The 25489-nt window shown below is 30.4% G+C and overlaps 6 protein-coding genes across 16 annotated transcripts; 3 read left to right on the top strand and 3 right to left on the bottom strand.

The window, feature by feature from the left end:
* Positions 1-1309: 1309 nt before the first annotated feature.
* Positions 1310-7021, bottom strand: Rab11 (RAS oncogene family member Rab11). The gene is made up of 6 exons (XM_072018057.1): positions 6878-7021; positions 6696-6797; positions 4751-4946; positions 4308-4582; positions 3701-3857; positions 1310-1959 (listed from the first exon to the last, which is right to left on the bottom strand). Exons 2-5 carry the CDS (start codon positions 6733-6735, stop codon positions 3721-3723), a joined length of 648 nt encoding a protein of 215 aa, XP_071874158.1. The 5' UTR covers positions 6736-6797; positions 6878-7021; the 3' UTR covers positions 1310-1959; positions 3701-3720.
* A 1178-nt stretch (positions 7022-8199) lies between these two features.
* On the top strand, positions 8200-10332 carry LOC139994962 (mitochondrial glutathione transporter SLC25A40). Its single transcript, XM_072018056.1, has 8 exons — positions 8200-8355; positions 8606-8788; positions 8872-9038; positions 9123-9257; positions 9327-9492; positions 9572-9768; positions 9849-9930; positions 10020-10332. Exons 2-8 carry the CDS (start codon positions 8671-8673, stop codon positions 10259-10261), a joined length of 1107 nt encoding a protein of 368 aa, XP_071874157.1. The 5' UTR covers positions 8200-8355; positions 8606-8670; the 3' UTR covers positions 10262-10332.
* Positions 10333-11233: 901 nt separating this feature from the next.
* On the top strand, positions 11234-14232 carry Atpsync (ATP synthase, subunit C). The gene is made up of 5 exons (XM_072017564.1): positions 11234-11395; positions 11852-11934; positions 12022-12123; positions 12962-13082; positions 13451-14232. The coding sequence occupies exons 2-5, from the start codon at positions 11887-11889 to the stop codon at positions 13612-13614; spliced, it is 435 nt and encodes a 144-aa protein (XP_071873665.1). The 5' UTR covers positions 11234-11395; positions 11852-11886; the 3' UTR covers positions 13615-14232.
* A 276-nt stretch (positions 14233-14508) lies between these two features.
* On the bottom strand, positions 14509-16562 carry Ada3 (transcriptional adaptor 3). Of its 2 annotated transcripts, none has more exons than XM_072017550.1 (2): positions 16080-16562; positions 14509-15996 (listed from the first exon to the last, which is right to left on the bottom strand). In XM_072017550.1, exon 2 carries the CDS (start codon positions 15966-15968, stop codon positions 14589-14591), a length of 1380 nt encoding a protein of 459 aa, XP_071873651.1. In that variant the 5' UTR covers positions 15969-15996; positions 16080-16562; the 3' UTR covers positions 14509-14588. The 2 variants fall into 2 exon arrangements, with proteins under 2 accessions (XP_071873651.1, XP_071873650.1); XM_072017549.1 differs by having other exon boundaries at positions 14509-16296; positions 16361-16561.
* Positions 16563-16790: 228 nt separating this feature from the next.
* Pex12 (peroxisomal biogenesis factor 12) lies at positions 16791-19144 on the top strand. Of its 2 annotated transcripts, none has more exons than XM_072017557.1 (6): positions 16791-17541; positions 17887-17995; positions 18063-18274; positions 18349-18717; positions 18813-18898; positions 18969-19144. In XM_072017557.1, the coding sequence occupies exons 1-6, from the start codon at positions 17422-17424 to the stop codon at positions 19078-19080; spliced, it is 1008 nt and encodes a 335-aa protein (XP_071873658.1). In that variant the 5' UTR covers positions 16791-17421; the 3' UTR covers positions 19081-19144. The 2 variants fall into 2 exon arrangements, with proteins under 2 accessions (XP_071873658.1, XP_071873659.1); XM_072017558.1 differs by having other exon boundaries at positions 16801-17541; positions 18078-18274.
* On the bottom strand, positions 18782-25134 carry Mer (ezrin/radixin/moesin family protein merlin). Of its 9 annotated transcripts, none has more exons than XR_011801693.1 (10): positions 24839-25134; positions 24569-24662; positions 24356-24485; positions 24067-24272; positions 23765-23992; positions 23268-23686; positions 22599-22728; positions 22189-22524; positions 20709-21869; positions 18782-19481 (listed from the first exon to the last, which is right to left on the bottom strand). XR_011801693.1 is itself a non-coding variant. In XM_072017546.1 (10 exons), the coding sequence occupies exons 2-10, from the start codon at positions 24665-24667 to the stop codon at positions 21492-21494; spliced, it is 1824 nt and encodes a 607-aa protein (XP_071873647.1). In that variant the 5' UTR covers positions 24668-24675; positions 24839-25132; the 3' UTR covers positions 18782-21491. The 9 variants fall into 9 exon arrangements, 6 of the variants coding, with proteins under 6 accessions (XP_071873647.1, XP_071873646.1, XP_071873642.1 ...); XR_011801692.1 differs by having other exon boundaries at positions 18782-20933; positions 21418-21869; XR_011801694.1 differs by having other exon boundaries at positions 21418-21869.
* Between the last annotated feature and the right edge of the window lie 355 nt (positions 25135-25489).

Raw genomic sequence — 25489 nt, 5'->3', positions numbered from 1 at the left:
GCCGTGGCAATCAACGTGTTAATGATATTTTTCAAATTAAAAAGAAAAGAAAAGAACAATGTTATAGTTCCCTATAAACGGTTCTGTGTGCTCGTTTTATCGTTTTCTTGGTATGATTACTATTGCACGAACCATCAATGTCCTCGCATAATACAGCGAGGTGTAGACATTTCAATATTTCAACGTTTTACTCACTCTCTATTTATTCATCAAGATACAACGAGGACTTGTAACGATAACAGATTACATTACGACTACACACATCGAAGCGATAATTATTAGATGCCTAGAAAGTACGATATAATCTCGCAAATAGTGTACTTTCGTGTATTATCACTTTTATGATACGCGTCAAAATTTGAATTCGTTAATTCCTGTGCCAAAATTTTTATTCTTCCTTCGTTCTTTCAGTTCTCTTATTTCTCAGCTTTCTTCCACTTGGAAAAAAAGAACACCTTCAGAGAAAGTGTTCTTTTGTTTGTTTAAAAAATGGATAAGCTGCTTATCGTATTTCAAGGTCAACGCTACGGTGCAAATTCGAAAGCAGAGAGTGAGCAACAATAAAAGTGTTTCAAGTCCGATTTAATTCTTTTTTTTTTCGTTTTTTGTTTTCTTCCTCAGTTGCTCTCGTTAAGCTTCTTCTATCTTGTTCTCTTATTTGTCTTCTTCTATAATCGTGCACCTGTATACTTAAACTGCAAGACTTCACTTGTGTTATAATATAGGCTGTCTCTGAAACATTCGGCCAAATTTTGGAACAATGATACATCATCAGTCGTAAGATCAAAAACCAAAAAGATATTTATACTAATGCTTTGCTACTTAACAAATAATTATTGCTTGCATCTTTCGATCCAATCTTTGTCATCAAGTTGATGCACTATGGATACAATTTCAGGTGACTAATTTGCTCATACAATCTCTTACTCAGCTCACTTGTGGAAGAATATATAGTTATTAATCTATAATTAATTGTGAACATTCACTTGCACTTCTTAGTACACTTTGGAAATTCCTTTATGAAGATCATCACTTTTGACACCCATGGTACACTCTTTTCATCCCTGTGACTCACAAAGTATGTACCCCTCCAAGATGCGACCAAGTATTTCAGACACATTTCTTTTGTGTAACGTTTATAAACCGTTCGCTTCTACGTGTCAAGTAGAATAACATATGTATTATAAAGAAGCAGTAATACAACACTGACTTATTGTAACATATCAGAGATAAAGATAGTGGCGAGAGATTAGAGAGGAAGGGAGAGGCAGGATGAATTTTGGGGACAGAATTAGTGCATATGCATATCTTCGTCCTTCGTACATATTTCTGATGATGTATTTTTGGGTTGTATGATCGTGTCTATGGTATTCTTTACTCCAACGTATCCAGCTATTGTATATACGTATCGCTAGATTTTCCCCGATTCTCATCATTCATTTCCCAAATAATCCGAAGGAACTTGAGGAGTCTATGATATCAATCTTTCCTATTACATTTTCAACTAAAGCATACAAATAATAAAAAAAATTTGTTTGTTCCATGATCAAAAAAGGCTGATTTAATGATACTGATGGTGGCGACGTTGATACTAGTAGTGATGATAATAATAATAGTAATAGTAGTAATAGTTGTAGTAATAGTAGTAGTAGTAGTAATATTAGTAGTAGCAGTACTAATAACAGCAGTAATAGTAATATGTTTCAATTGAATTGAAGTGACTGTTGAGGGCAAAATTGTACAGATGTTCTCTTTTAAGTACTACTATTAATATCCGCTTCCATAAAATAACGGAGCCAAAGAACAGTCTATTTTGCATCCAGAACGCCGGATTATTTGGGAAACCAGTAATCAGTGTATACTTATATTCGTAAATAGTCTTGATTCTTGTACTGTTTGCACCTGTTACGTTTACCGTCGACCACTTTTCTTTTTCCCTCTGCCTCTTTGTATGTCTTTCTGCAAACACAAAGGAACATAATCGCAGTTATTATATGCAATTCTTATGGCAGTAGAGAGGATGAGAATTATGTTAGAAAATGTTAAATATCTTGATCTGTTTAGTTTTAGAGATATGCTCTTCTTCTATAAAAAATCTTGATTTATTTTATCGAACTAGTGTTTATTTCAATAACAAGTTAAACTGTAGCCAATAAAAAATATGTATAAACACATTTGAAATTTCTATAAATCTTTTCTCCTACTTTGTTCTCTTTAACATGATTGTAAATTTACATATATTAAACAATATAAGTAGCTTTTACTAAACTATTTTATTAGCATTTAATAGGTATCAGAGGTTTTAGGTATCACAGGGATATATTTAGATTTTAAATAGTGTATGCTTAAACAATAGAAAAATAATTTATAACTTCTTAATATAATTCATTAGTAGACAATAATGATTAGCATGAAATTTTTTATTTGTCTTCACTCACTAATGATGAATCTCAAAAACATAAATTGATGAATGATTCAATGACTAATTTTCATTATAGTTTATTGTTTTAAGATTGAATTTTCAAGTTTTCATAATACAATAGGAATAAGCAGAAAATTGTATAAAGATTAAATATTTAATAAAGATTTAATAAAGATTAAATAATCGAATTTAAATAAACATAAATCTACTCGTAGTTTTATTTATTATATGAAAAATATTTCATATAGTGGGCAAATGTATACGAGAAAAATGTTTTGTAAAAATTTGAAAAGTACATCTCGATAATCAAAAGAAATATTTATTTATCTGAAAGTTACACACTAGTACTACTCTAATTAAATGCATTATGTCTCAGCATTCGTTTATATGTAAAAAAAAAGACATGAAATGGCTTTTTTATACACATATAAATTCCCATACGTTTGATTACACGTAATCCATGTTTTGAAATGCTACAATTTAAAGCTCTTATCAGTCCATAAGGATCTTTTAAAAATTAACATTTTTACAGACCACGTGTTACATATGTATATATATTCAGAGTACGTGCAATAAAACATTTAAAAAATAATACTGACGAAAATGAACGGCTTCTGTTATGTTAAGTAAAATTTAATATAAAACAAACCCTCAGAACTTACAATTGTGAAGCTTTATTATTCGTCGATCTTCTGACATTGATAAGTATTCATAAAAAAGCGTTTTCCACTTTCATAAATATAAAAAAATAAATTTTAGTGTAATTGAAATATGAATAAATCTTAGGATGTATTATCTTAGATATTTCTATAAAACATAAATTTTAGATAAGTATAGCGTGAATGCGTTTTACGTTTATTTTCTTCTCTAGTTAATAATTTTCTTAATGACAAAGTGAAGTGTTATTCTGCAAACAATAAAATCTTAGAACTTTGAATATATCAAAATGTGTAACTATACAACAATAAAACTAGTCAATCAGTAACAATCATCATGGAAGAAAAAATACATAATAAAAGTGTCTTTAGTAGTATTTAATTTTGATGTATGTTAAAATTAACTCAATTTACAAATCAACTTAATATTTATAATTAACTAATCATAGTTTTCTTATATTAAAACTATGCTATCGTACAAAGAATTATTTCAGAAACTTTCTCATTTCTTTTTTTCACTTTTGTTTCTTTTTACTGGACCATAGACTAAATTTTTTCTCTTAGAAAGTTGGTATTATTTGAGTGTACTCATAATATTGATACTGTATTTGCGTGTACACACATTTTAAGCAGCAAGGTGAGTCACTGGCAGCACTGCTTGCGCATTCCCTCTGAGTTCATTGTTGGTTTCACGTCGATGGGTTCTACGTTTTGTGGCCGGATTGTATCACCTTCGGGTGGGTCGCGTATCTGTTTCTGCGATACGATTCTGTAAATTTCTGTAATAATCAAATACTCTATCATCATCTATTTTTAAGAACGCACGTATCAAATCGTTGCAGTGTTACTTCCGTTTAGCAAAAAATAATGCAGCAATTACTTCCGAAACAAATACTATGTAGAGTTAGAAAGAAGTCCCTTGGAAAGAAAAGAAATCTCATTGATTAATTGCAATTTCTATTAAACGCAATATGATCAAAAATTGATTATGAATGTTTATAGAAATTCCTGTTTCTATAAATCTAATTGAATGAGTGAAATTGAAGCTGAAATATATTTTAAAGGATCTGTAAGTTTATTAACTATTTTTAAAGTATTATTATAATGTTCTCCGTGATTTTTCTCACCTTAAACTGAATATTTTATATATATAAATATAAATATATAAATATAATACTATATATCCCAGTTAATTTTTACTTTAGGAATAAGTTTAGCAGTAAGTTTACCTGTTAATATATTTTGAAATGCTGTCTCAACATTTGTAGAATCTAAAGCAGAAGTTTCAATAAAAGAGAGGCCGTTTCTCTCCGCGAACGCTTTCGCCTCGTCGGTTGGAACCGCACGTAGATGCCTTAAGTCAGATTTATTTCCCACCAACATAATAACGATGTTTTGATCAGCATGGTCCCGCAATTCTCGCAACCATCTTTCCACATTTTCGTACGTCAAATGCTTCGCGATATCGTACACCAGCAGAGCCCCAACCGCACCACGATAGTACCTAGGAATTTTCATCCAGATAAAATTACTATTTATTATATTAAAAGTATTATTATTTTGATAACATTTAAATTTCATTAAATATATTACATTGATAAAGAACATACAAGATTTAAATTTAAAACACATTAATGATTTAGAAAAGAATACTGTTATTTCTTCAACTTACGCAGATGTAATAGCGCGATAACGTTCTTGCCCTGCTGTGTCCCAAATCTGAGCTTTAATAGTTTTCCCATCTACTTGTATACTACGTGTAGCAAATTCAACTCCTATAGTCGACTTTGATTCCAAGTTGAATTCATTTCTTGTAAATCTTGACAAAAGATTACTTTTTCCTACACCAGAATCACCAATAAGAACAACTGAAATAACAAAAAAATACTTTATTAAATAAATCAAAATGGTAAAATAAAAATTATGTATTTTGTCTTATACAATTAGTATTTTATTAATTCATTTATGTAATTATAAAGAGAAAATCTTTTAATTAATTTAAGAAACGATGAATAATTAGACCAGAATAGTATCATCATACAGTGCAATAAAATTAATTTCTTTAGATATTAATCTTTACCTAATTTTGAAATATCTTACCTTAAAAATAATTTTATTTAGAATCTACAACTTCATAATTTACATAACACTATAATTTAACATCAAAACTTCCAATATTTAAAATATAAATAAAAATTATATAATACTATATGAAGAAATCAAAGTTAGACTCTATGTACTCTTTGTCTATACAAATATTCCATCCTATTCTAGTTATACTTCCTATTTACAAAAATATTTAATTTATATTGTTCTCCAGTTATATCATTCTTGTCTATGTAAAAATATAGATATTTGTACAAATGAAATAAACTTTGCGCAAGATACCAAATGTTTAAAAAAGAAAAGGAGATATATGGAAAGATATATAATATAAGAAAAAAAATCAAACTTTACCAAAAATCATTGAAATCCCTAAAACAGAAATTATTGTAAATTTACAAAATTTCCATGAAAAATTACGAATTGTCATTTTACTATTCTTACTCTAGTGCATAATGCCAACATCGATTGAATAAAGTTCTTCTGTCATATAATTACTAGACTATAGATTTTTATGTAAATTTATATTTTTATGAAACATAATTAAAAAAAGTGTAAGTGAGATAGAGATTCATTTTGGCTATGAAAAGTTATAAGAAATATTCTACTTTGTATACTTTATGTATTCTTACATATTTGCATACTATACATTTTTGGATATTTAAATTTTCCATAAATGAATAAAACTCTGCAGTCTAGTAATTGCAAATAACACCAAATATCTAATATAGTAAATATTTTTGCTAAAAAAGGTAAAAATCTATTCAGCAACAATTGAAACTGCTAGATCTCTTTATTCCCCTGAAAATAATAAACACAAGGGTCAATTTTGTTATGGACCCTTTAATCATACAAGTTGTTCAGAGAAATGAATCACGAATCACGGATAACGAAGGTATACACAAAGGTGTAGCTGGCCACGAAACAAAAATAGATTTAGATAGTTGACTCATTCGATTAACTGTAACTTCGATAATTTCGAACACGTCGTCTGACAAAAATCATTTGACAAGTTTTCACATGTGGAAATTTCATCTCTGATGTCATCGTTTAAGCCTCGATATTCTACGCTCTTTCTGTCAATCGTATCATCGTTTCAAACTTGACGTTATTTCGGAACCTGTTATATTACTGAACATCTATATGACAACTGTGATGTTTAACTAACACACCGATGTATATGTATATAAAATAATTACACAATAACAATTATAAAATATTACAAATTATAGAATAATAAACTATATAATTAAAAAGAAAATTAATACACACATATACGTATACAAAATCGTACGTGTATACGTGTATACATAATGAATAGCAGCAGCACACACGTATACACAATATATACACACATACGCATGTATATATATATACATATATATATGTATATACATATACGTGTACTTCGTGAACGTGTATGTGGATAAGTATGCATGTATGCGTGGAAAAATTTTCACCAAACTTCACTAATGAACAGTAAAGTTAGGTCGACGAGTCGAATTGAGATTTACCTTTAAATAAATAATCATATTCGTCATCCCGAGTGCCCATCTCGTCTGGAGCAACAAACCCCTTTAATAGATTGACGGACGGTACCCAGATATCGGAACACACTACTACAACTTGTAGTTATTTACAAAAATGAAATTGTCGAAGCAACCAAATAGACTTTGCGCACTGTTTATCTACTCACGGCGTACGTACAACACCTACGTGGATATGTACGGTAGAAAAAATATGAAACGAAACAAGCACGACTACACGATGATATAATTATTTTCGTTCTTTCAATTTAACTGTACAATATGGCCTCCTTTCTACGCCCCTCCAAACCCGATAAATTACACATGCGCAATGTGCACAGCTTGTACGCATGCGCAGATTTTGATCACAAATTAAATTTATTATAGATTAACATTGGAATAGAAAGTATCTGATACACGATACCACTTGAATTTGACTTTATATTTGACGATGATACTATTTAAATCGCGCGGGATATTTAAATTTCCTTATACTATTATGTTGACTAATAAATTCATTCACTAAGAAGCAACTAAACTCATCTACGCTCTAGGTATTAAGTTTTACATACTATGTTTATATAGTATATTACTATTTATTTATATTTATACCTATCGTATCTGTACCTATTATACTATTTATATATCTCTGTATTATTATCTATATTATTTTGTAGTAACAATATAAATTTAATACTAGATTTTAAATTTATATGTTTTATTTATATCAGTATCTTATTTGTCTTATTGTAATAATATTATTGTGTTACTACTTATGTATTAGAGAAGACTAGATTTAAGAATAAAAAAAACCAAAGCCCCTAGAGGTTCAAAAGAACCATTCATTTTTTTTAGAACACATCAAGGATTTTAATTAAGAAATAACTTATTTATGCTATTTCTATATAAGTATATATCTATCTAAATATATTTCTAATATATATAAGAAATTGAAATACTTTCACATGCTTTAAGTAATTTTTATAACACTCTTAGAAATATACTATGTTAGTAAAAAGTAAATGAATTTAGTATTCAATCCAATGTTACAATTAATGTCTATATTCAATAAAGGTGACCACCAACCAAGATGAAACAAATCATTAAATAGTTAAATATATAGTACTGGTGAACAAAATCTTAATTGTTCTTGGCAATTTTCTGTTTAATTTAAAATTAATATATATATATATATATATTTAGAAATTTTCATGAATTTTAAGAGAAATAGCAATTTATCTATATCACGAGAAAAAATATTAAACTCAAAACTCAAACTCAATAGCGATTTTTATAAGACGGCTGATAAATTTGAAATTGATAAATTTCATTAAAATCTCATTTTCATTCTATTGTTCTCTGAATAAATAAATATAAATTTACTTTATAGCTCAATAATTAAAGCGTAATTAATGCTAAAAATAATCTAACTACAAGTATCTAACAAATACTTTTTTTAAATTTGTCACATGACCTTAGACTTCCCAATCATAGAATCGTCCAATGAATGGTTGACTATATAGTGCAATGTTATTTTTTTACGAATTGCAGGCCGATTTACAAGTACGGTTTTCTATACAAAGTCGTAATTTTATGATATAATCGAATATTGCATGAGTTAGGTCCATGTGCTAGTACCAAATAAAAGGTAAATCATTGAAAGACAGTCATTAATTTTAATGCATACCTACCAACCATACTATCATCGTTGTTAATTTTTATTTTAAGAATTTTTTAATAAATTCTAACAAAATTACATGTAAATAATTAGTACATATAATTGTTTTTACTCTTTTAATTTATTTACGTTCGGATAGTAACAAAATCTCATGAAAGTGATAAATTAAAAACTATTTCATCATGTTAGTAAACACATGTCATTGTCATCTTAATTCTAGAATGATCAAAAAATGATTTACAAACAAAGATGTTATTAAATGCGGAAGGGAAATAAAATTTGGAAATGAATAAGTTAAGCAGCATACCTCCAAACTTGGATCTGGATGATCCAAGGTTTCGAATCAGACCATATCAACAAATTGTTGCTGCTTGTACAGGTGCTTTTATTACGTCAATTTTTGGTAAGATTTACTCTCGTTTAATACAACATGTTTTTAAAAAAAAAATTTTCTACAGAGGAAATATTACAAACTTTCTTTTGTAGTTACTCCTTTGGATGTAGTTAAGATCAGACTACAAGCACAGCAGAAAGCAATGCTCTCGAACAAATGTTTTCTTTATTGTAATGGCTTAATGGATCACTTATGTCCTTGTCTAAATGGGAAAGGTCCAATATGGGCTAGAGGAAATGGAAAGTTTAATGGCACAGTGGTATGACGCATATAAAAAATTTTGCTAAAATTTAAGCCATAATAAAGACTAGTAATTAAATAATATAGAATAATTCATTTATAGGATGCCCTTATGAAGATTAGCAAGAATGAAGGTATTCTTTCATTATGGAGTGGTTTAAGTCCTACTCTTGTTCTAGCTGTACCTGCAACGATAGTGTATTTTGTTTCATATGAACAGTTAAGATTATATCTTAAGGTATATAAATTTCCCTTTAACTTCGTTTAAGTCTTCCTCCATTTTCTAATATTATTCATATGTTCATAGGATAAATATAATAACAACTACAGAAAAGTTAGTGGAGTTACCATGGAACAGCCATTCTGGATTCCTATGTTGGCTGGGGCTACAGCACGGATTTGGGCTGCAACCTTAGTGAGCCCATTAGAGTTAATTAGAACAAAGATGCAATCTCAGAGATTAAGTTATGCAGGTAATTTCTTGTGCTTATTATTCTTCACATCATAAATTATGCACAATAATAATGTAATATTTATATCTATCTCTTTTAGAAATTCTTCAAGCATTGAAAAATGTTATAAAATATAATGGGGTTTCTGGCTTATGGATGGGTTTAACTAGTACTCTTCTACGTGATGTACCTTTTAGTGCAATTTACTGGTTAAATTACGAAACTATAAAGCAAAAGTTTCAAGTGACTCAACAAACTTTTACTTTTAATTTCATAGCAGGTGCTACAGCTGGATCTGTGGGTGTTTTGTTTATATTCTAACTTTAATGATAATGACAGAGATATAAAAATACTATATATATATATTGATTTTATAGATAGCCGCATTTTTAACTATACCATTTGACGTTGTGAAGACACATAGACAAATAGAAATGGGTGAGAAAGAGATTTATTCAGGTATTATAAGTTTCATTCTCTACTTTCTTCTTATATCTCTATATCTTTCATATTTCTGTATCTTTCTTTAACGAGAATATGAATTACAGATAAACCTGGACGTATTGGCGGAACGTGGATTGTAATACAAAGAATTTATACGCAAAATGGAGTGAGTGGATTATTTACAGGACTAATTCCGCGTGTAATTAAAGTAGCTCCAGCTTGTGCGATTATGATTGCGACATTTGAACATGGGAAACGATTCTTTCAAGTTTACAATGCTAACCAAATACTTCAATACGAGAAGGATTTACAACTTCTAAAACACAAACGGAAAAGCGTAGAATGACGTGCATGTCATATTTTATACCATAATATATTATATTCAAAGAGAACGAATAAATTTTATTTAAAACTTTATTCAAGATTTTAAATATTTGGAAGGAAAAGTAAGCTATGTATAAAATAAGAATTGAAGACTATTAAAATATGAACAGGTAATTATGCAATTTAGTAACTTTCCCAATTTTGACTATTTGACTTCAGACTTTTTCTTTTCAAGTTTCATTTTATCACAAAAACAGGAAATGAATTATGAGAGCTTGAGAAATTAATGTACTTATCATTTTATTAAGAAAGCATCAAATTAAAGAATGTTCTCATTTCATAAAAATATAATATTTCTTCAGTTTAATTACTTCAATGTTCAAAAAGATTAGATTATGTTTTAACAAATTTACTTAAACATGTTTGAGTAGATGAAAAAATTTCTACCATTTAAAAAATTATTGGCGCTGTAAAGATTCAAAACCTACTCTAACCTTTATGGTAAATTTTGAACACAAAATGCATTAATGTAAAAGAATATTAAATCTTTAAAACTTTCCATTAAAAAGGAAATAAAGAGGGTCAGAAAATCAAATAGTTAAAATTGGGTGAAATCACTAAAATGCATACTTACCTATTATACAAAGATAACCTTTATAATCTTAACCTCTAGTCCAATTTCATAGTAACCAACCACATCTTCACCATAGAAATATTCTAAAAAATCCCTAGCATAAATATGAATCAAATGAGTGTTTACACTAGTCGATATTTAAAAATGTTTAAATCATCCATCTTTTTGTTTCAATACAACGTTTAGAAAATTTTATCAGAAAGAGCAATAATAAAAAATAATACGAATTTTAATATAAAACATTTAAAGGTTTGGAAGTTGGAAGATTTCCGGAAATACATAACAGCAAATGTATTTATTAGTTACTGCAGACGCAGAAGCGTTCGGCTAAATTCGGTTGGTCGATAATCGTGTTCGGCGAGAGTCGAGGCGTTGCAAGTAGTGAATAGGTCACTGCACGGAAGTCGGTTCGGTCCGTTCAGCGGAGATTGTTCGTTCGACAAGCGATTCGTTCACTAGTCTCTCATCAATTCAACATTCCAAAGGCCGGGTCTTCTCACCGCCTCTTCTTACTATACTCTGGTAAGTCTGACCTTCTGTTAACTCAAAATCGCTTAAAATAAAAGAAAAACTCTAAGATTTCTCATTAATCATTTTTTCAATATCATATTTTAATCTAAAATACCATTAAGAATCATAATTTACAAATTCTTAGATAATCGCAAAGAAGAAATTAAGCGAGCGGAAGGCAAAGTACGAGAAGTGGCCATTTTGTATTCTTTCGTCGGCCATTCATTGCTTCGTGGTTTTTACTTTTATTCTTGATAACAGAAATTAGGAGATATTCGAGTTGTGATAGTAGAGTTAATTTTAACTCCTGAATCTCACATAACGATCCCATCAGGAACGTTACGTAATACTAAGCTACGTACGTCCCATCTCATAGCCAGTCATTCGCTGGTGTCCACCGGGTTACATTACAGCACACCTTGGTGGCAACTCGTGATCTTCGATTTTTCGAAACGTTCCTTGTTTCAGATACTCTCTAAAGCAGCCACACTTCAAACGTCATCATGTACGCTTGCAACAAATTCATCGCACCCGTTGTTACCAGGTCGGCCGTGAGTATATTTTTTCATTCTCAATTTGATTTCATATTACACGTTATTATATAATCTTCAATCTTAGAATTCACACCGGATTTTCAGTTGTTCGCTGGAAGCAAGAACTACATTCGGCCGCTGAGCAGTGCCATAGTGAATCACAGCCAGTCTATACCACAGAACCAGATCCAGACTCCAATCAGTGCTGTAAATATTTTTCATTGAGCATTGCATAACCTATTCCCGTTACCGGGTTATATAAGCCGCTATATTTTCATAATTTCAAGTTTTTTTGTTTTTTAGAGAGAAACAAAAGATTTGTGGAATAAATTTGTTCATTTTTGGTAATTAATTGACATATATCATCTGGGGTTTTGAGCTGTGTTGAATTATTCAATTGTACTGTTACAAACTAAAATTATGTCATAGAAAGTATAAAGTTGAATTAAATTGGGGTTTATTGTGAATAGAATTATTTAATTGATTGAAATAAGAAATTTAAAGGATGTAAGATATAACTAGAAATAATTATCTTTTAAGAAATGAATCTTTTCAGTTATGGATTAGCTCAGTAATTTTTTTTTTTTAGTTTTAATTGATATCATGAAAAGACTTGAAGCAACAAATGATTTTAATGATAAATTCTCTGTCAATAGAATTAAATTTAACCTGGAATTGTGAATAAGATAGTAATATTTTCATTGTTTTCTTGAAAACAAAATTGAGTGTCATGTATTAAAGAAAACAAATTTGTCTTTTAATTCTAAATGATAAACCAAATTTACTTTATTGCATCAAAATATTGATTGCACATGCAAAATCAATGAACATAAAGATTATGTAAGGCATGTTATTTTAGAAGTAAAAGTAGATCAACTTTATGTAATATATGTAGTACTATAGTAGAAATTATTGCTGGACATGACATTCTTTAAATTAAATCTAAACTTTTTTGACCTTGTAAGACTTTCAAATACGTAAAATGTTGTTTTCTTTTTAATTTTACAGAATTTTTTCTTTAATTACTTGAATGATTATTTTATAGTCTCCACTGGTGCAGTCCTCGATTGTGCGTAGTTTCCAGACATCCGCAATCAGTCGTGATATCGATTCTGCTGCGAAATTCATTGGTGCTGGTGCTGCCACCGTGGGAGTCGCTGGATCGGGTGCGTATATCCTTCATTTTCGTCAATTACAAAAATTCTAATCCATTACGATTCCTTATCTAACATTCACATTTCTCATTAGAAAAAGTCCCAAATTTCTATTCCAGGAATTGGTGTTGGTTTGATTTTTGGATCCCTCATAATCGGTTATGCCCGAAATCCATCCTTAAAGCAGCAAGTTTTCAATTATGCTATCCTTGGCTTTGCTTTATCAGAAGCAATGGGTCTCTTTTGCTTGATGATAGCATTCCTTATATTATTTGCCTTTTGATCCCAATTCCTCCACACAGTAGTAAAGTTATATTACAAGTTTCATTCCTTTGACTAATCATAAAACAAAGACTTAAATGTACTGTTATTGATTTCAGGTGCAGGAATTGGTTCAGTGTTTGGTTCTTTAATCGTTGGCTATGCCAGGAATCCCTCTCTCAAACAGCAGTTGTTCTCATACGCCATCCTGGGCTTTGCCCTGTCCGAGGCCATGGGTCTCTTCTGTCTTATGATGGCTTTCTTGCTCTTGTTCGCGTTCTAAGTCACCAAAATCGCATAAAAACACAATACTACTAGTTTTAGTGCGTCACTGCCAAAGCAGCATCCTTTGATTCCTGCAAGGGAAGCAGCGGTAGTTGCATTTGGTGTACGGGATGCCATGAAATCATTAGAGATGCTCGATTATCCGGTTCGACGGGGTATGCGACGGTACGACAATGAACTGAAAAAAAATGGCGGCTGTATACGTACTTTTGGATCATCGATCGGACCGTCCTTCACCCCTTTGGGGCCTTTCGAACTGATTTGTAATCATTTCATGGTCTACTGTAATATCATTGTAGCGTAAAAACTTCACATTACTACAATAACATATTTCAGTGTAATGAAAAACGACTAAGAACGTTACATAAAAGTTTATTAAAGGATAAAAGACAGAAAAAATACGACAGCCCTGCCTGCAAGATTATAATACGCATATATCCATCACTTTTAATGTTATCAAATATTAAGGCATAGTAGCATACATCGAACATTTTTGTTACCCCGAAAATTGTTCATCATTGTTGTGCCATCGCGTGCGCACGTTATTGAAGGTAACTGGACGAAGAAAACTGTACAGTGATATTGAATAAACACTTGTCGTGACATTATTATTGAATCTATGAACGATTCTGTTTAAACCTCATCCTTAGATTCTAATTACAATTAAAGTAATGAAATAATTACTCTCTCTCTCTCTCTCTCTCTTTGGTAGAAGTTCATTCTGAAGATCAGAGTTTTATTAAATTATGCAATAGCTGGCAGTATGAATATTACTCTAGATTAATTCTATAAAAATGATTAATATTGGAAGAATTAAGTAATGAAATCTATTCTTGAAATAGAAAATAAATAATTCAAAGAAAATATATTAAAATAAATATTACACCGTTCGATTTAAAAATTAGACTGATATTATTCAATTTTTATACATAGTTATATCACGATATTGTACAATATAGTAAAAAATTGCATTCAGTTCGTAGTGCCGAAACCTATAGGTTCTACGTTGTTGTGTGGTAACATGTTCAACTGGTCCAAAAGGTTTTCCCTCTCTCGAAGACACGACCACGCTTTCTCCTGTTCTTTTTTTGTTAAGGGTACTTTTCTTTGTTTCGCTAGTATAAGTTTCTTGTAGTGTTCTATCACTTCGTTGTCCGCCGTACTAATTTTCCTCTTCAACGCTTGCCGTTTGCTTTCCTCCTGAGCTAAACTCAACAGTCTTTTTAATTGTGTTACATTATGATTGGAAAGAGCAGTAAGCTCCTGCTGACACCGTTTTATCTCAGTCAAAATTTCGTCGTCCTCTTGACTCTTCTTTTGTGCATCTGGTTCTAAAATTCCTTGCTCTACAAGTTCTTTGTGCATCCTTAATTCTAAATTAATAGAGTTCTGAATAGTAAGATCTCTTAAAACCGGAGGATCACTATCCCTAAAGAGTTTGTTATCTGTATTATTATTTGCAACATATACATTTTCTTCAAGCAGGGCAGAGACTAATCTCTGAGTTAGAGGTCCTGCTATACTGTGTGCCTTTTTGTCATTTTTTCCAACTAACAGAGACACATCCGAGCGATTTTTTTTTTTATCTCTAGTTGGATTACCTGCATCTTCTTCTTGCAACAAATCATTATGTGCCCACATTAAACTGTAATGACGACCTAATGGAGGGACTTTTTTAAAGTCACTAACGTCACTGTGTGTGCAAATTAATTCTTCTAGTAATTTAATATCATCAGACATAATGTCTGTGCAATATGGATCGACAGATGCCCAGAATTTATTGGGAGTATCATTTTTTGGTAAGAGCAACTTTGGTGATTCAGATTTGGAACCTTCAATTCTTGAAATTTCATGAACATTTGGAATGACTTGAGAGTTTGAGCTGGTAACAGCTTTTTGCTTGAACAGTTTTGCAGGTAGAGGAGACTGTGTTTTGACATTAAGTTCTTTAGGTTTGAACTTTTCTTCTCTGACCTTTTTATCCAGAAGAGAAAGACCTTTCCCACTTTTGGACCTTTTGTCTCTGCGTTCCTCTACTGAAGACAAATTGGTTATCTCCTCTTGAAGCATGCGGTGTCGCACCACTACAGAGGAGAGAAGCATTTCTAGTTCTAATTGCAGCGTATCAAGATCCTCCATTCCTACACCTTCTTCCACACTGCGTTGCAGGATACTACTATACCTTGGAAGAAGGCGGCTATTGTCAGCAATTTTTAAAATAGATAAAGGTTTTGTGGTCTCTGTATTCTCCAAAGTCGTATCCGAGTTAAGGACAGAAGACTGTACAGTCTTCCCACTTTCTCGTACTTTGACGACTGCCTTTTTGGAACTTTGTTTTCCTTTTCCAGACATGGTTACAATTTTAATTTTGCACAGGTGCCTTCAAAAGATTCCGTCTATTATTTCACTAGGAGATACTCATCTTTATAAGGCTTGGTTGTTGTGTTCGCTAATTCTATCTACCTTTCTTGTAAGCATAACCTTTTTCATTCAAATGAATTTTCAGTTCAACACATAGTAGACGTTTTTGTACTTTGCATAAAAGATTTTATCTCTTTTCAGTTTAAACTTTCCAATTTTCAATCGTTATACACATACAATTCTGAAGTGTCATAAGCTATTAGGTTATGTTAACATCCACAAGTTGTACGCGCAATGAACGCTCCGATCAGCTGGTAGGCTAATGCATGAAATATGCAGTCAACGTCACCTAATTGTGATTCATAAGACGTTAGTGATCTTACCCTCGAGAATTTATTAAAGAAAATATTTTTATTTTTCGCTTTATGTTCAAGAAACTGATACGAGAATAGTTAGCCGAATCGCTAAACGATCCTTCCCTACTAAACAGCAGCACTATCGCAACTTTTCTATTTACATGTACTTAAAGCGCGTATGGTACAGCATCAACTGACCGAAATTTTTCCTTGTTAACTGACCATCTTTATCCCCACCACTTTAATGGTGCTTTAGTAGTTTCAATTCATTTTGATTGGTTGACATTAATTTGATTTAATGATCAATTACTTAATCTTGAATTTAATAGAATTTAAATAAATTTATTAAGCTGTTGTGTAACATGTTTTTAATACAATTTTTCCAATACTATTTTCAACATAAATAGATTTATTTAAAATTTATAGCAAATATAGTTTGTTCAATGAGTCAAGTAGATAGAGCCAAATAGAGAGAAATATATGTATAATTGGTCAATAGTATATGCAACACCTTCAGTTATTGGCTAGTCGCTAGTGTAGTATAATTACGAGGATAATTTGATATTAATGTAAAAAATGTTTAAACTGAACTGCTAAATCTGATATATTTGTTTAATCTAACAAAAAAAAAAAGAAATAAATAAAAATATAAATATATATCAGATCTTTTCATTTAGGAGGTTAATGTCTGGAAAAATAGCTTTCTCTAATTTGTAGTTTCCTCTAGATTGTAATCACGTGGTTTTATTTACATTTCTTGACTCGACTCGTTGAACATGTCGTATATCTATTTACAAATTTTCATAAATCATATTATACACCTACGACGTATTTTTTGTATTTCCAAAATAAATTGTAACCTATAATCAAATAGATTATAATTAATACAACAACATATAAATTGCTAAATCTTGATGATGTTACGAAATTATTTGTATGATAATTGTCAATTAACATGATAATACATTCGCTTTAATCTGTAATAAATTTATTGTCCATGTTTTTAAGAATTACTCGTCATGGGTAATAGGTCGTTATATAAATAATGAAAAAAAGTAGAAAGTAGTGTGTAATAAGGAAAATCGAAAATGGCTGAGAAAGGAGCTCATTTAACTGGAACAGCATTTATAAAACCTTCTATTTTTGAAATTATAGCACAGGAATCATTATCATCCATTGTCGAACCCTCTTTTAAAAAATTTCTATCGGTAGGTTAGGTTAACTGATCTTCAAGACTAGAATTTAATATAATTTCAATTATAATTAAGTGATTCATTTTTATGTTATTAATAAAAATTACTCTACATTTTTGTGAAATTAAAATTGATAATAAATTATCATGTTCTGATTGCATTAATAATTAACATTCTTACGTTTTTTTAAATTAACAAACCGGAAGTCCGAAATTTAAATTTGGAAATAAAATTAATTTCATTAAATATATTATATAATTATTTAATAATTTATTGAATAATATATTATTATTTAATATATAATAATCTACTTCCTCACAATAAAAGATTAATTTTTTAAATACTTTTATAAAATTCTAGTTTCTCATATCATTCAATATTGAAAGATACAGTCATCTTCTTAGATGGACAGATGAAGGCTATTTAATTTTCAATACAATTCTTCAATGGTATTACTTGAATAAATATTGTAAGTGACTCATTTTTATTAATATCTATACAAGTTTGAAGAGTTCACAAATATTTATTTCTAAAAGATCTATATATTTCAGCTGCTTCATTTTCTGAAACATTTTATGGTTTAAAACGCATAACTGTAGTAGATTCGAAAATTAAAAGCAAGTTATCAAACAAGCAAAAACATCTTTCTTTGATATTAACAGTTGTATTTCCTTATATAAAAAATAAACTATCTCAGTTGAGTCAAAGGTATAAACTCGAAGAATTAGATGGATGTGCTCCAAAACCGGTATTTATTAACATATTTAATTTTAATTTATATTTATTTTTTCAAATAATTTTTAAACTTACTTTTCATTGCAGAAATGGGAAAGACTGTATCGTAATTGCATTATTAAAGGAAACGCGATAATTTTTATGATATATGAATTTATGGTACTATATAATTATATACTTTATATTTCTGGAAAGTCTGCATATACTTCCCCGCTTTTGAAGCTGTTATCTATTACTTTAACATATGCAGAACCAGAACCAATAATTAGTATTTCTGATCTATTAAGAAAGATTAGAAACAATTCCTTTGGCCTTAGCGATGGTGTAGATATATTTCAAAGAATAGTGACTACATCTTTTGAATTTGGAGCATTTTTCCTTCAGTTTGTATCGTGGTGGACTCAAGAACATTATTCAACTAACTTACTGTCATTACCTATTCCACCACCTCCTAAGGCAAGAATATAATAATTAATAATTGTAACTATGTACTAAAGTTCTTTCTCTGTGTAATCTGCAATTATATGTAAAATATTTTTTATTTATTTCAGATTCCAGAAATAGCAAAGCAATACAAAGGCATATGTCCAATCTGTTGTAAAGCACTCAGAATACATACAGTACTTTCAGTATCTGGGTATGTGTAAACATTATAAAAGTAAGAAGTTCCAATTTAGATTGTAATTCATAAATATTTCATTTCACAGTTATGCATTCTGCTATCAATGCATTCTTCCTGTGATACGTACAGACAGAAAATGTCCAGTGACAAACTATCCTGCCAAAGAAGATGACTTAATACGTTTGTATTTAGGCTAAGTAATAATGTGCATATTTTATCAGAAAAATTGTATATGTAAATAAAAGATTGTTATTTCTCAAATTCCTTTCACTATCATTATTATATAGGACAAAATCACCTTCAATACGAACGTAATGAAAATATTTATGCATTCATTGTATTGTAACATAACTTTCAATGTCAACGAGAGTTTCATGAAAATAAAAGTTCCCTGGCGTGGAATAAACTAATTGAATAATTGCAATTGTGAATAACATTTACAGGTACATTCCTCTATATTGTAGAAAAAATACTGATTTCAGCTGAAAGTTTTAATTAGCATCCAATACACTCGCGTACTTGAATCACAGACAACGGCGCCGGAAGTTCCAGTCATCGGTTTCGATTGAACACTCGCACCAGACTTTTGGTAAAACATCTTAAAGAATGTAATATATTTCAATACTGAATATTCGACACTCTATATAGAATCTAAGAATAAAAATGATTCGCAAAATATAAGAACATTATCTAAGAGGTAATATAATAAGTATTTACCCTTTCTGTACTTTCATATTACCAAGTAATCAGTGTTCGAGTATTGTTCACTTATTAATAATGTATAAGGCACCCTTATGATTGTAGATATCAATTTAAAAGTTTTTTAATCCAAAAAATTTTTCTTACTTCATCTTATTGAATATTACCAACTTACAATTTGGAATAATTATGAAAAATTATGGCACACACTTCGTAGAGAAATTTATGAAAGTGATGAAATATTAATTTCAAATATATATATATACACAAAACATAAAAGAATTTCCCATTTTTGTAATTCTATATATCTGCTTATACAAATTTAATCTATGTATACTTTATAACAAGGAATAATAAAGGAAGTTTTGAGTTGAGGAAATAGGATTATGCAATATATACGTTACTTTGTATAAAAATTAAAATCTTTTCTCGTTCAGAAAGTATTATATACATTTGTCTCTATGTTATAATCGATGGATATGTTACATTTTAGAATGCTTGGAAAGCCCTACTTAATTAAGTAGAATACTTGAACACTGACTTTCTTACTACATCGATAGGAACATTTTTTTTTCGAAGGCCACGATTAATAATGCATAGAAGTTCTAACGCTCTAGTCTAATCAAACTAACTATATAGCAATTATGTTAGTTACGTTTCATGGCATAAAAATTAATAACAATGATTTGCACTTACATACAGATTATCTAAAAAAAAAGACGAGAATATCGCTATATATACTCATACACTGATCAAATTTTATGTTAACTTGTTTATATATACAAATCTTAAAATCTTAATTATACATTATTATCTCGAAAGATTTTATGTTGATATAAACAATTCCTCACGTTTTTGCAATTATAAAAAACTTCTACTTTTTTTATGTAACAATTACATAAAGAATATGCTCTCCATTTTGTTAAAATAAGCTTATACTGATGTATGAGTATACATGTTACTTTTTTGTATCATTATCAGACTTTTAAAATTACGATTAATATTCCATTGGAATTTTTCGTTTACTTTCGTAATTAATTTCATTAAGAATCACATTTTTTGTTCGCAGCAATTGCGTTTTATAACTGTTCGAATTAAGTAGATTTTCTATTGTTTCTTTTTGTACCTTTACCAATGAAGAATCTGGCCGCCAGTTAATTCACTTTCTCAAGTTGTTTGACTAGACTGCAGCTTTAATACAGTTTTCTCTGTCTTCGATAAGCTCCTTTACCAATCATGCGATGCACGATGCAAATTTTTATAGGCACATTCGATCACTTCACGTTAAAGAGTATTAACATAGTAATAGTAATAGTACCTAAGCATGTATTATGATAATACTAGCTTATAACTGAAACGCATTAAAACTGAATAAAAATTCATTCCAATCCTATTAAAATTTAACAAAATATTAAGAAATACATGCTTTCTGAATGCTGAAGTTTAAAAATGGGAGCAGTATTTTGAAATTATCGCAGCTTTAAAAAAAATATACGACTTCAAAAATCGCTTATTTCTACACAATCATTAACATCTAGTAATTCTACTAATAATTTTGATTTTTGTGTATGTACTTCATGCAAAATTCTACTAATCGACTTACTAAATTATTAGAAACTGTACGTTAACACGACAAAATAGATAAAGATACATGGGGGATAGAAACAAAAGTTCAAGCAAGAGGGACAATTTTACTGCGCTTTAAGTATGATTTACTAATTATATCGATATTGTTAATATTAGAGGGTAAATCAAACTGTTACAACAGAAAGCGTACGTTTCAGTATTCTAGAACGTATACATACGTACGTGTCTGAGATTCAAAAATTTCATACCCAATCGCATATTCGTTTCATCTCCTCTCCATAAAGCGTCCGTTCAATTTTTCAACCTCTTAAGAACACATCAACTACAATTCTTCGAAGAACGCAACTCTGGCCTTGGTGGACCCAGACTTCACTTTCTTTAACGTACTATACTTATTCTCACCGAGTCGCACTTGTTCTTCGTGTAATTGATCTAACTCGCACTGTTTCTCTCCGACCTTCATAACTTCTATCTCTGTACGCAATTCTCTAAGTTGCTCTTGCAAGTGTTTGCTCTTTTCCCAGTAATCAACTCTTTCTTTCTCTATCTCCAGGGAAAGCTGATCGACATCTCCATCAGCAATTAGATCATATGAAGTTAGGTCAGCTGGCAGAGGTTCAGTATCCAGTTGCAGTGTCTGAAGATCCGCTTGCAAATCTGACGGAAGTACTTGTGTCGATGGGAATAGATTTGGCACAGGCTACGAAAATATTAAGAGAAATATTAATTTTAATTATATGAATGAAATAAAACTATATTTCATTCTAATTTTATAAATTATATTTAATTATTAGACTGCTGATTTTTATGCATTTATGAAGAATTTAAGAGGTACAAAAATGCACAGGATGAACATAATATATAAAAATATATAAAATGTCCAAAATACAGTACCCCTTATAATATCTAGTAAATAAATAATTATCTACCTAGGTTTTATTTCTTAACTTATATTCATAAAAATATAAATTTGCAAAAATCCACAGTCTATTAATTGTTCCTATGATTTGGATGCATACAGCTATAGTAGCAGTGTAAGCATTTCTGCTGAGGAATTCCAACAGTTTTTCCTTTGCTTCCTTTTCAGCAATTCGTGCACGCAGCAGTTCATCTTTTAATTTTTCTGCTTCTGCTGCTCTTCGCTCTGATTCTTGTACCAGCCTTTCTGTCAGCAACTCTGCTTCTCTGGTCTTCCGTTCTAGGTGAACCTTTTCCTCTTCTGTTTTCATATTATTCAATCGTATACGTGTGATCTCCTGTTCTGCCTCTGAAGCCTTCTGACTTAATAGCATAGCCTCCTCTTCAGCCACGCGACTTTTCTCTGCTAGTAGATCTGCAGTTTCTTCAGACCTTCTCTATAATAATACGAAATTTTTTAAAGATAATTTTTAAGTATTATGGTAATACAAAGTTACTTATGTTGTCTTACAAGTGCTTCGTTTGCTAGACGGATTTCTTCCTGATATTGCAAAAGACGTTGCTCCATAGCAGCTTTTTCCCTTTCTGCTGCTTCTCTGAGTTGTTTTTCTCGTGCCAGTTTATTTCTCTCGATTTGTCTCCTAACAAAACATTATTACAGAGTAAAAGTTATACATTGTTTAAAAAATAATAAGTTAATATAATAATATAATATAGTAGTAATTACTTATCCATTAAAAAATACCTTTAGAAAGTATTTACATGATTCCTTTGAAGATGTTCCACTTTTAAGTGTTTAAATAAATATACTAACCTTTTTAAACATCTATTTAATTATTTCTCAGTTCCTATAAAATAATATAAAACAACAAAAAGAAAAGAGAAATAGAGGTTAATTAGGATACTGTTATAGTGAAATATACATAAACTTTTCATGCATACGATTATTAGATACATCTTTTATAATTCATCAAAAAAATATCTTAAACTTATTTTTTCATTTTTAGTTAATAAAACATTCGATTTCACAAGCTGCAGTCAAATTATAATAGAATTAGAATTAGAATTTAATTTATAATAGAAAGAATATCATATATATTTAACATCGCATTGAAGTTGTATTAAAAAGCAATGAAAATTTAAGCAACATTCCGCGAAATATATATGTGTGAAAACGTACCTCGACTTCTCCTCTTTGGCCTGCGCTTTCATCTGTTGCACCTCCATGGAATCAGGTTTGCGTCTCCTCATAAACAGATCGTGGTTGCCAATACACAGGTCCAGGATCTTAACAAATAATATGTGAGCAGCTTTGTCATTGTTTTGTTCGTCGAATCCTAAAGCTATCAAACCCTTCACCCAGCTGCCAACATCTGACTGTTTTTTTACCAGTTTATTCATCCGAACTTTCTGCGAGAAGAACACGAAGTTCGGCGACGTTTTCTCCACCGGCTTTATTACGAACTTCTTGTCATCAAAACTGATGTGTCGTATCTCCGACCACGTGAATGTTGTTTTCGGTGCCAGCTTGTTCTCTTTCTCGTAAATGTTCAGTCCCAAGGCCGTGACTCCCAACCAAAGGTCAGTTTCTTTTTTATTCTAATAATTTATATTGCTGAATAAAAATACTTTTACAATAAAAATTTTATTTTATCTACAAAATGTTATTGAACTTACACTAATAGGGAAATAATTTACGCCATACATATCAAGATCTTGAGCAATTTTTAGATATTCCATTTCTGCTTCATCTCTTGACATTCCACGATGATCAGCATACCAAATTTTTATTCTATCTTCCCACATTTCAGGCGTCATCTGATACTGATCGATAACTCTCTGTGGCAACAAATCCTCGCTAGCGAGCATTCCTGGACGGTATGATACTTCATCATAGTCTCCATACTATAACGTTTAAGGTCACAGATTAGTACAAATAAAAATGTTTATTTTAAAAAGATAACTGAAGGTACAATCACCTTTGCTTGAACTGCATAAGAAGCTAACAGAACAGATGCCTCTGGTGGACAATAAATGTCCATTGAAAGGATGGCCTGTTTCACTTGCAGGAAGAACAAGTGTTGTGTTACTTCTTGTACCAATTCTTCAGCAACATCCTCCGGATAAAACTTTGCCAGAAACATAAAAGGTGTCGTAGGTTGCTGAGAAATACATTGATCTTGTACTAAAATATAAGTTTATCAAAGCATTAATAAAGTATGATTTATGAAACAAATCAGCCTATGATTAATGGATTTAATAATTCACCTTTTTTGTCCAATTTTAACCAAGATATAAATCCTTTAGCATCTTCATACTGGAGTCCAAAATACCACGTTTCTCTTAATCCTATTGTACGACAGACCAAATCGAACAGATCTCTTCCCGTTGATCTCCACTGTAATATAAATAGTCTAAAGTAGTTGTTTGCATGATATTTGACAGTAACAAAGTAACCAAGTACTTTAAGTACAAACTAACCTCCAAACTGAATTCGAGTTCAGCGTCCAGGGTACAGACTTTAACGGGGAAAGATTTTCCAGACTTTTTCCTTCGAAATGGTGGCATTTTACTCCTCATTATGTTCACTCAACATCACGAAAGAAGAAGGGTAATCAATACCGCAAAAAAAATGGAAGAAAAAAAGAACGAAAGCACCTAAGATTATTCTGCGGGGCTTTGCTCAGTTTTAACCGTTTCTCATATTGTTGAAAATAATCCAGAAAAAATATGAATGATAGATAACCTTACCTACGCATTCGCAACATATTGATGAAATACATTGAAACACGTAATAACGATTCGATCCACTCGAATTCCCGTGGAACAGCGTAACGATCTCTCGAACCGTGGATTTCCTTGTTAAATCACATTCCGTTGGCCTTTTTTCCAAACTTTATTTTCGGAGAGAAAAAAAAAACAGCAGCAGAATTGATAGCGATACATAAACCAATCCCTCCGCCTTTCGAAACAGTTTATTCCACCAATTTCAGCCAATTCGAGTAACTTCGCTCGAGACAGTGACTATACTGACAGTCTCGATAATCTAACATTTTGTTTTTCGATAGTTTAAAATTTGCAACATCAATTGATCGATACTGCGGTTTCATTTTAATTCTTTATCATTGTAATTTATTTGGAATAATATTTTTAAGGACGATGTTAGAAAAGGGAATAGAATAGTATAAATTTGATATAATTTTTCTCTTTTTGAAGAGATCTACACTATCGATAATGTTGAAATTTCGGTGGCTAAAGTCGAACTACCATAAAGTTAATAATCGATAAGGATAACGGTCGATTATGAATTAAAAATTTCATTATATTTTATACTGATAATAATAGTAATTTGTTATTTACTTTCATTATTTTATTAACGATTTATTAGAATTGATTAGTCTA

This window comes from Bombus fervidus, chromosome 15, assembly GCF_041682495.2.
Source record: "Bombus fervidus isolate BK054 chromosome 15, iyBomFerv1, whole genome shotgun sequence".
NCBI classification, from domain to species: domain Eukaryota; kingdom Metazoa; phylum Arthropoda; class Insecta; order Hymenoptera; family Apidae; genus Bombus; species Bombus fervidus.
This window is presented reverse-complemented; position numbering and strand designations above follow the sequence as displayed.

Bases quoted from the DNA above. Each gene is read 5' to 3' on its own strand.
- Mer (XM_072017541.1), bottom strand. From the start codon at position 24,870: ATGTATTTCATCAATATGTTGCGAATGCGTAG. The intron at 24,663-24,838 runs GTAAGGTTATCT...GAACATAATGAG, and splicing joins AATATGTTGCGAATGCGTAG to GAGTAAAATGCCACCATTTC. The intron at 23,687-23,764 runs GTAAGTTCAATA...ATAAATTATTAG, and splicing joins TAAATTATTTCCCTATTAGT to AATAAAAAAGAAACTGACCT.
- LOC139994962 (XM_072018056.1), top strand. From the start codon at position 8,671: ATGAATAAGTTAAGCAGCATACCTCCAAACTTGGATCTGGATGATCCA. The intron at 9,039-9,122 runs GTATGACGCATA...ATTCATTTATAG, and splicing joins GAAAGTTTAATGGCACAGTG to GATGCCCTTATGAAGATTAG. The intron at 9,769-9,848 runs GTGGGTGTTTTG...TTGATTTTATAG, and splicing joins CAGGTGCTACAGCTGGATCT to ATAGCCGCATTTTTAACTAT.
- Pex12 (XM_072017557.1), top strand. From the start codon at position 17,422: ATGGCTGAGAAAGGAGCTCATTTAACTGGAACAGCATTTATAAAACCT. The intron at 17,996-18,062 runs GTAAGTGACTCA...TATTTCTAAAAG, and splicing joins GTATTACTTGAATAAATATT to ATCTATATATTTCAGCTGCT. The intron at 18,275-18,348 runs GTATTTATTAAC...TTTTCATTGCAG, and splicing joins ATGGATGTGCTCCAAAACCG to AAATGGGAAAGACTGTATCG.
- Rab11 (XM_072018057.1), bottom strand. From the start codon at position 6,735: ATGGGCACTCGGGATGACGAATATGATTATTTATTTAAAG. The intron at 4,947-6,695 runs GTAAATCTCAAT...TTGTTATTTCAG, and splicing joins ATATGATTATTTATTTAAAG to TTGTTCTTATTGGTGATTCT. The intron at 4,583-4,750 runs GTAAGTTGAAGA...GAAAATTCCTAG, and splicing joins TATCGCGCTATTACATCTGC to GTACTATCGTGGTGCGGTTG.
- Ada3 (XM_072017550.1), bottom strand. From the start codon at position 15,968: ATGTCTGGAAAAGGAAAACAAAGTTCCAAAAAGGCAGTCGTCAAAGTA.
- Atpsync (XM_072017564.1), top strand. From the start codon at position 11,887: ATGTACGCTTGCAACAAATTCATCGCACCCGTTGTTACCAGGTCGGCC. The intron at 11,935-12,021 runs GTGAGTATATTT...CCGGATTTTCAG, and splicing joins CCGTTGTTACCAGGTCGGCC to TTGTTCGCTGGAAGCAAGAA. The intron at 12,124-12,961 runs GTAAATATTTTT...ATTATTTTATAG, and splicing joins TCCAGACTCCAATCAGTGCT to TCTCCACTGGTGCAGTCCTC.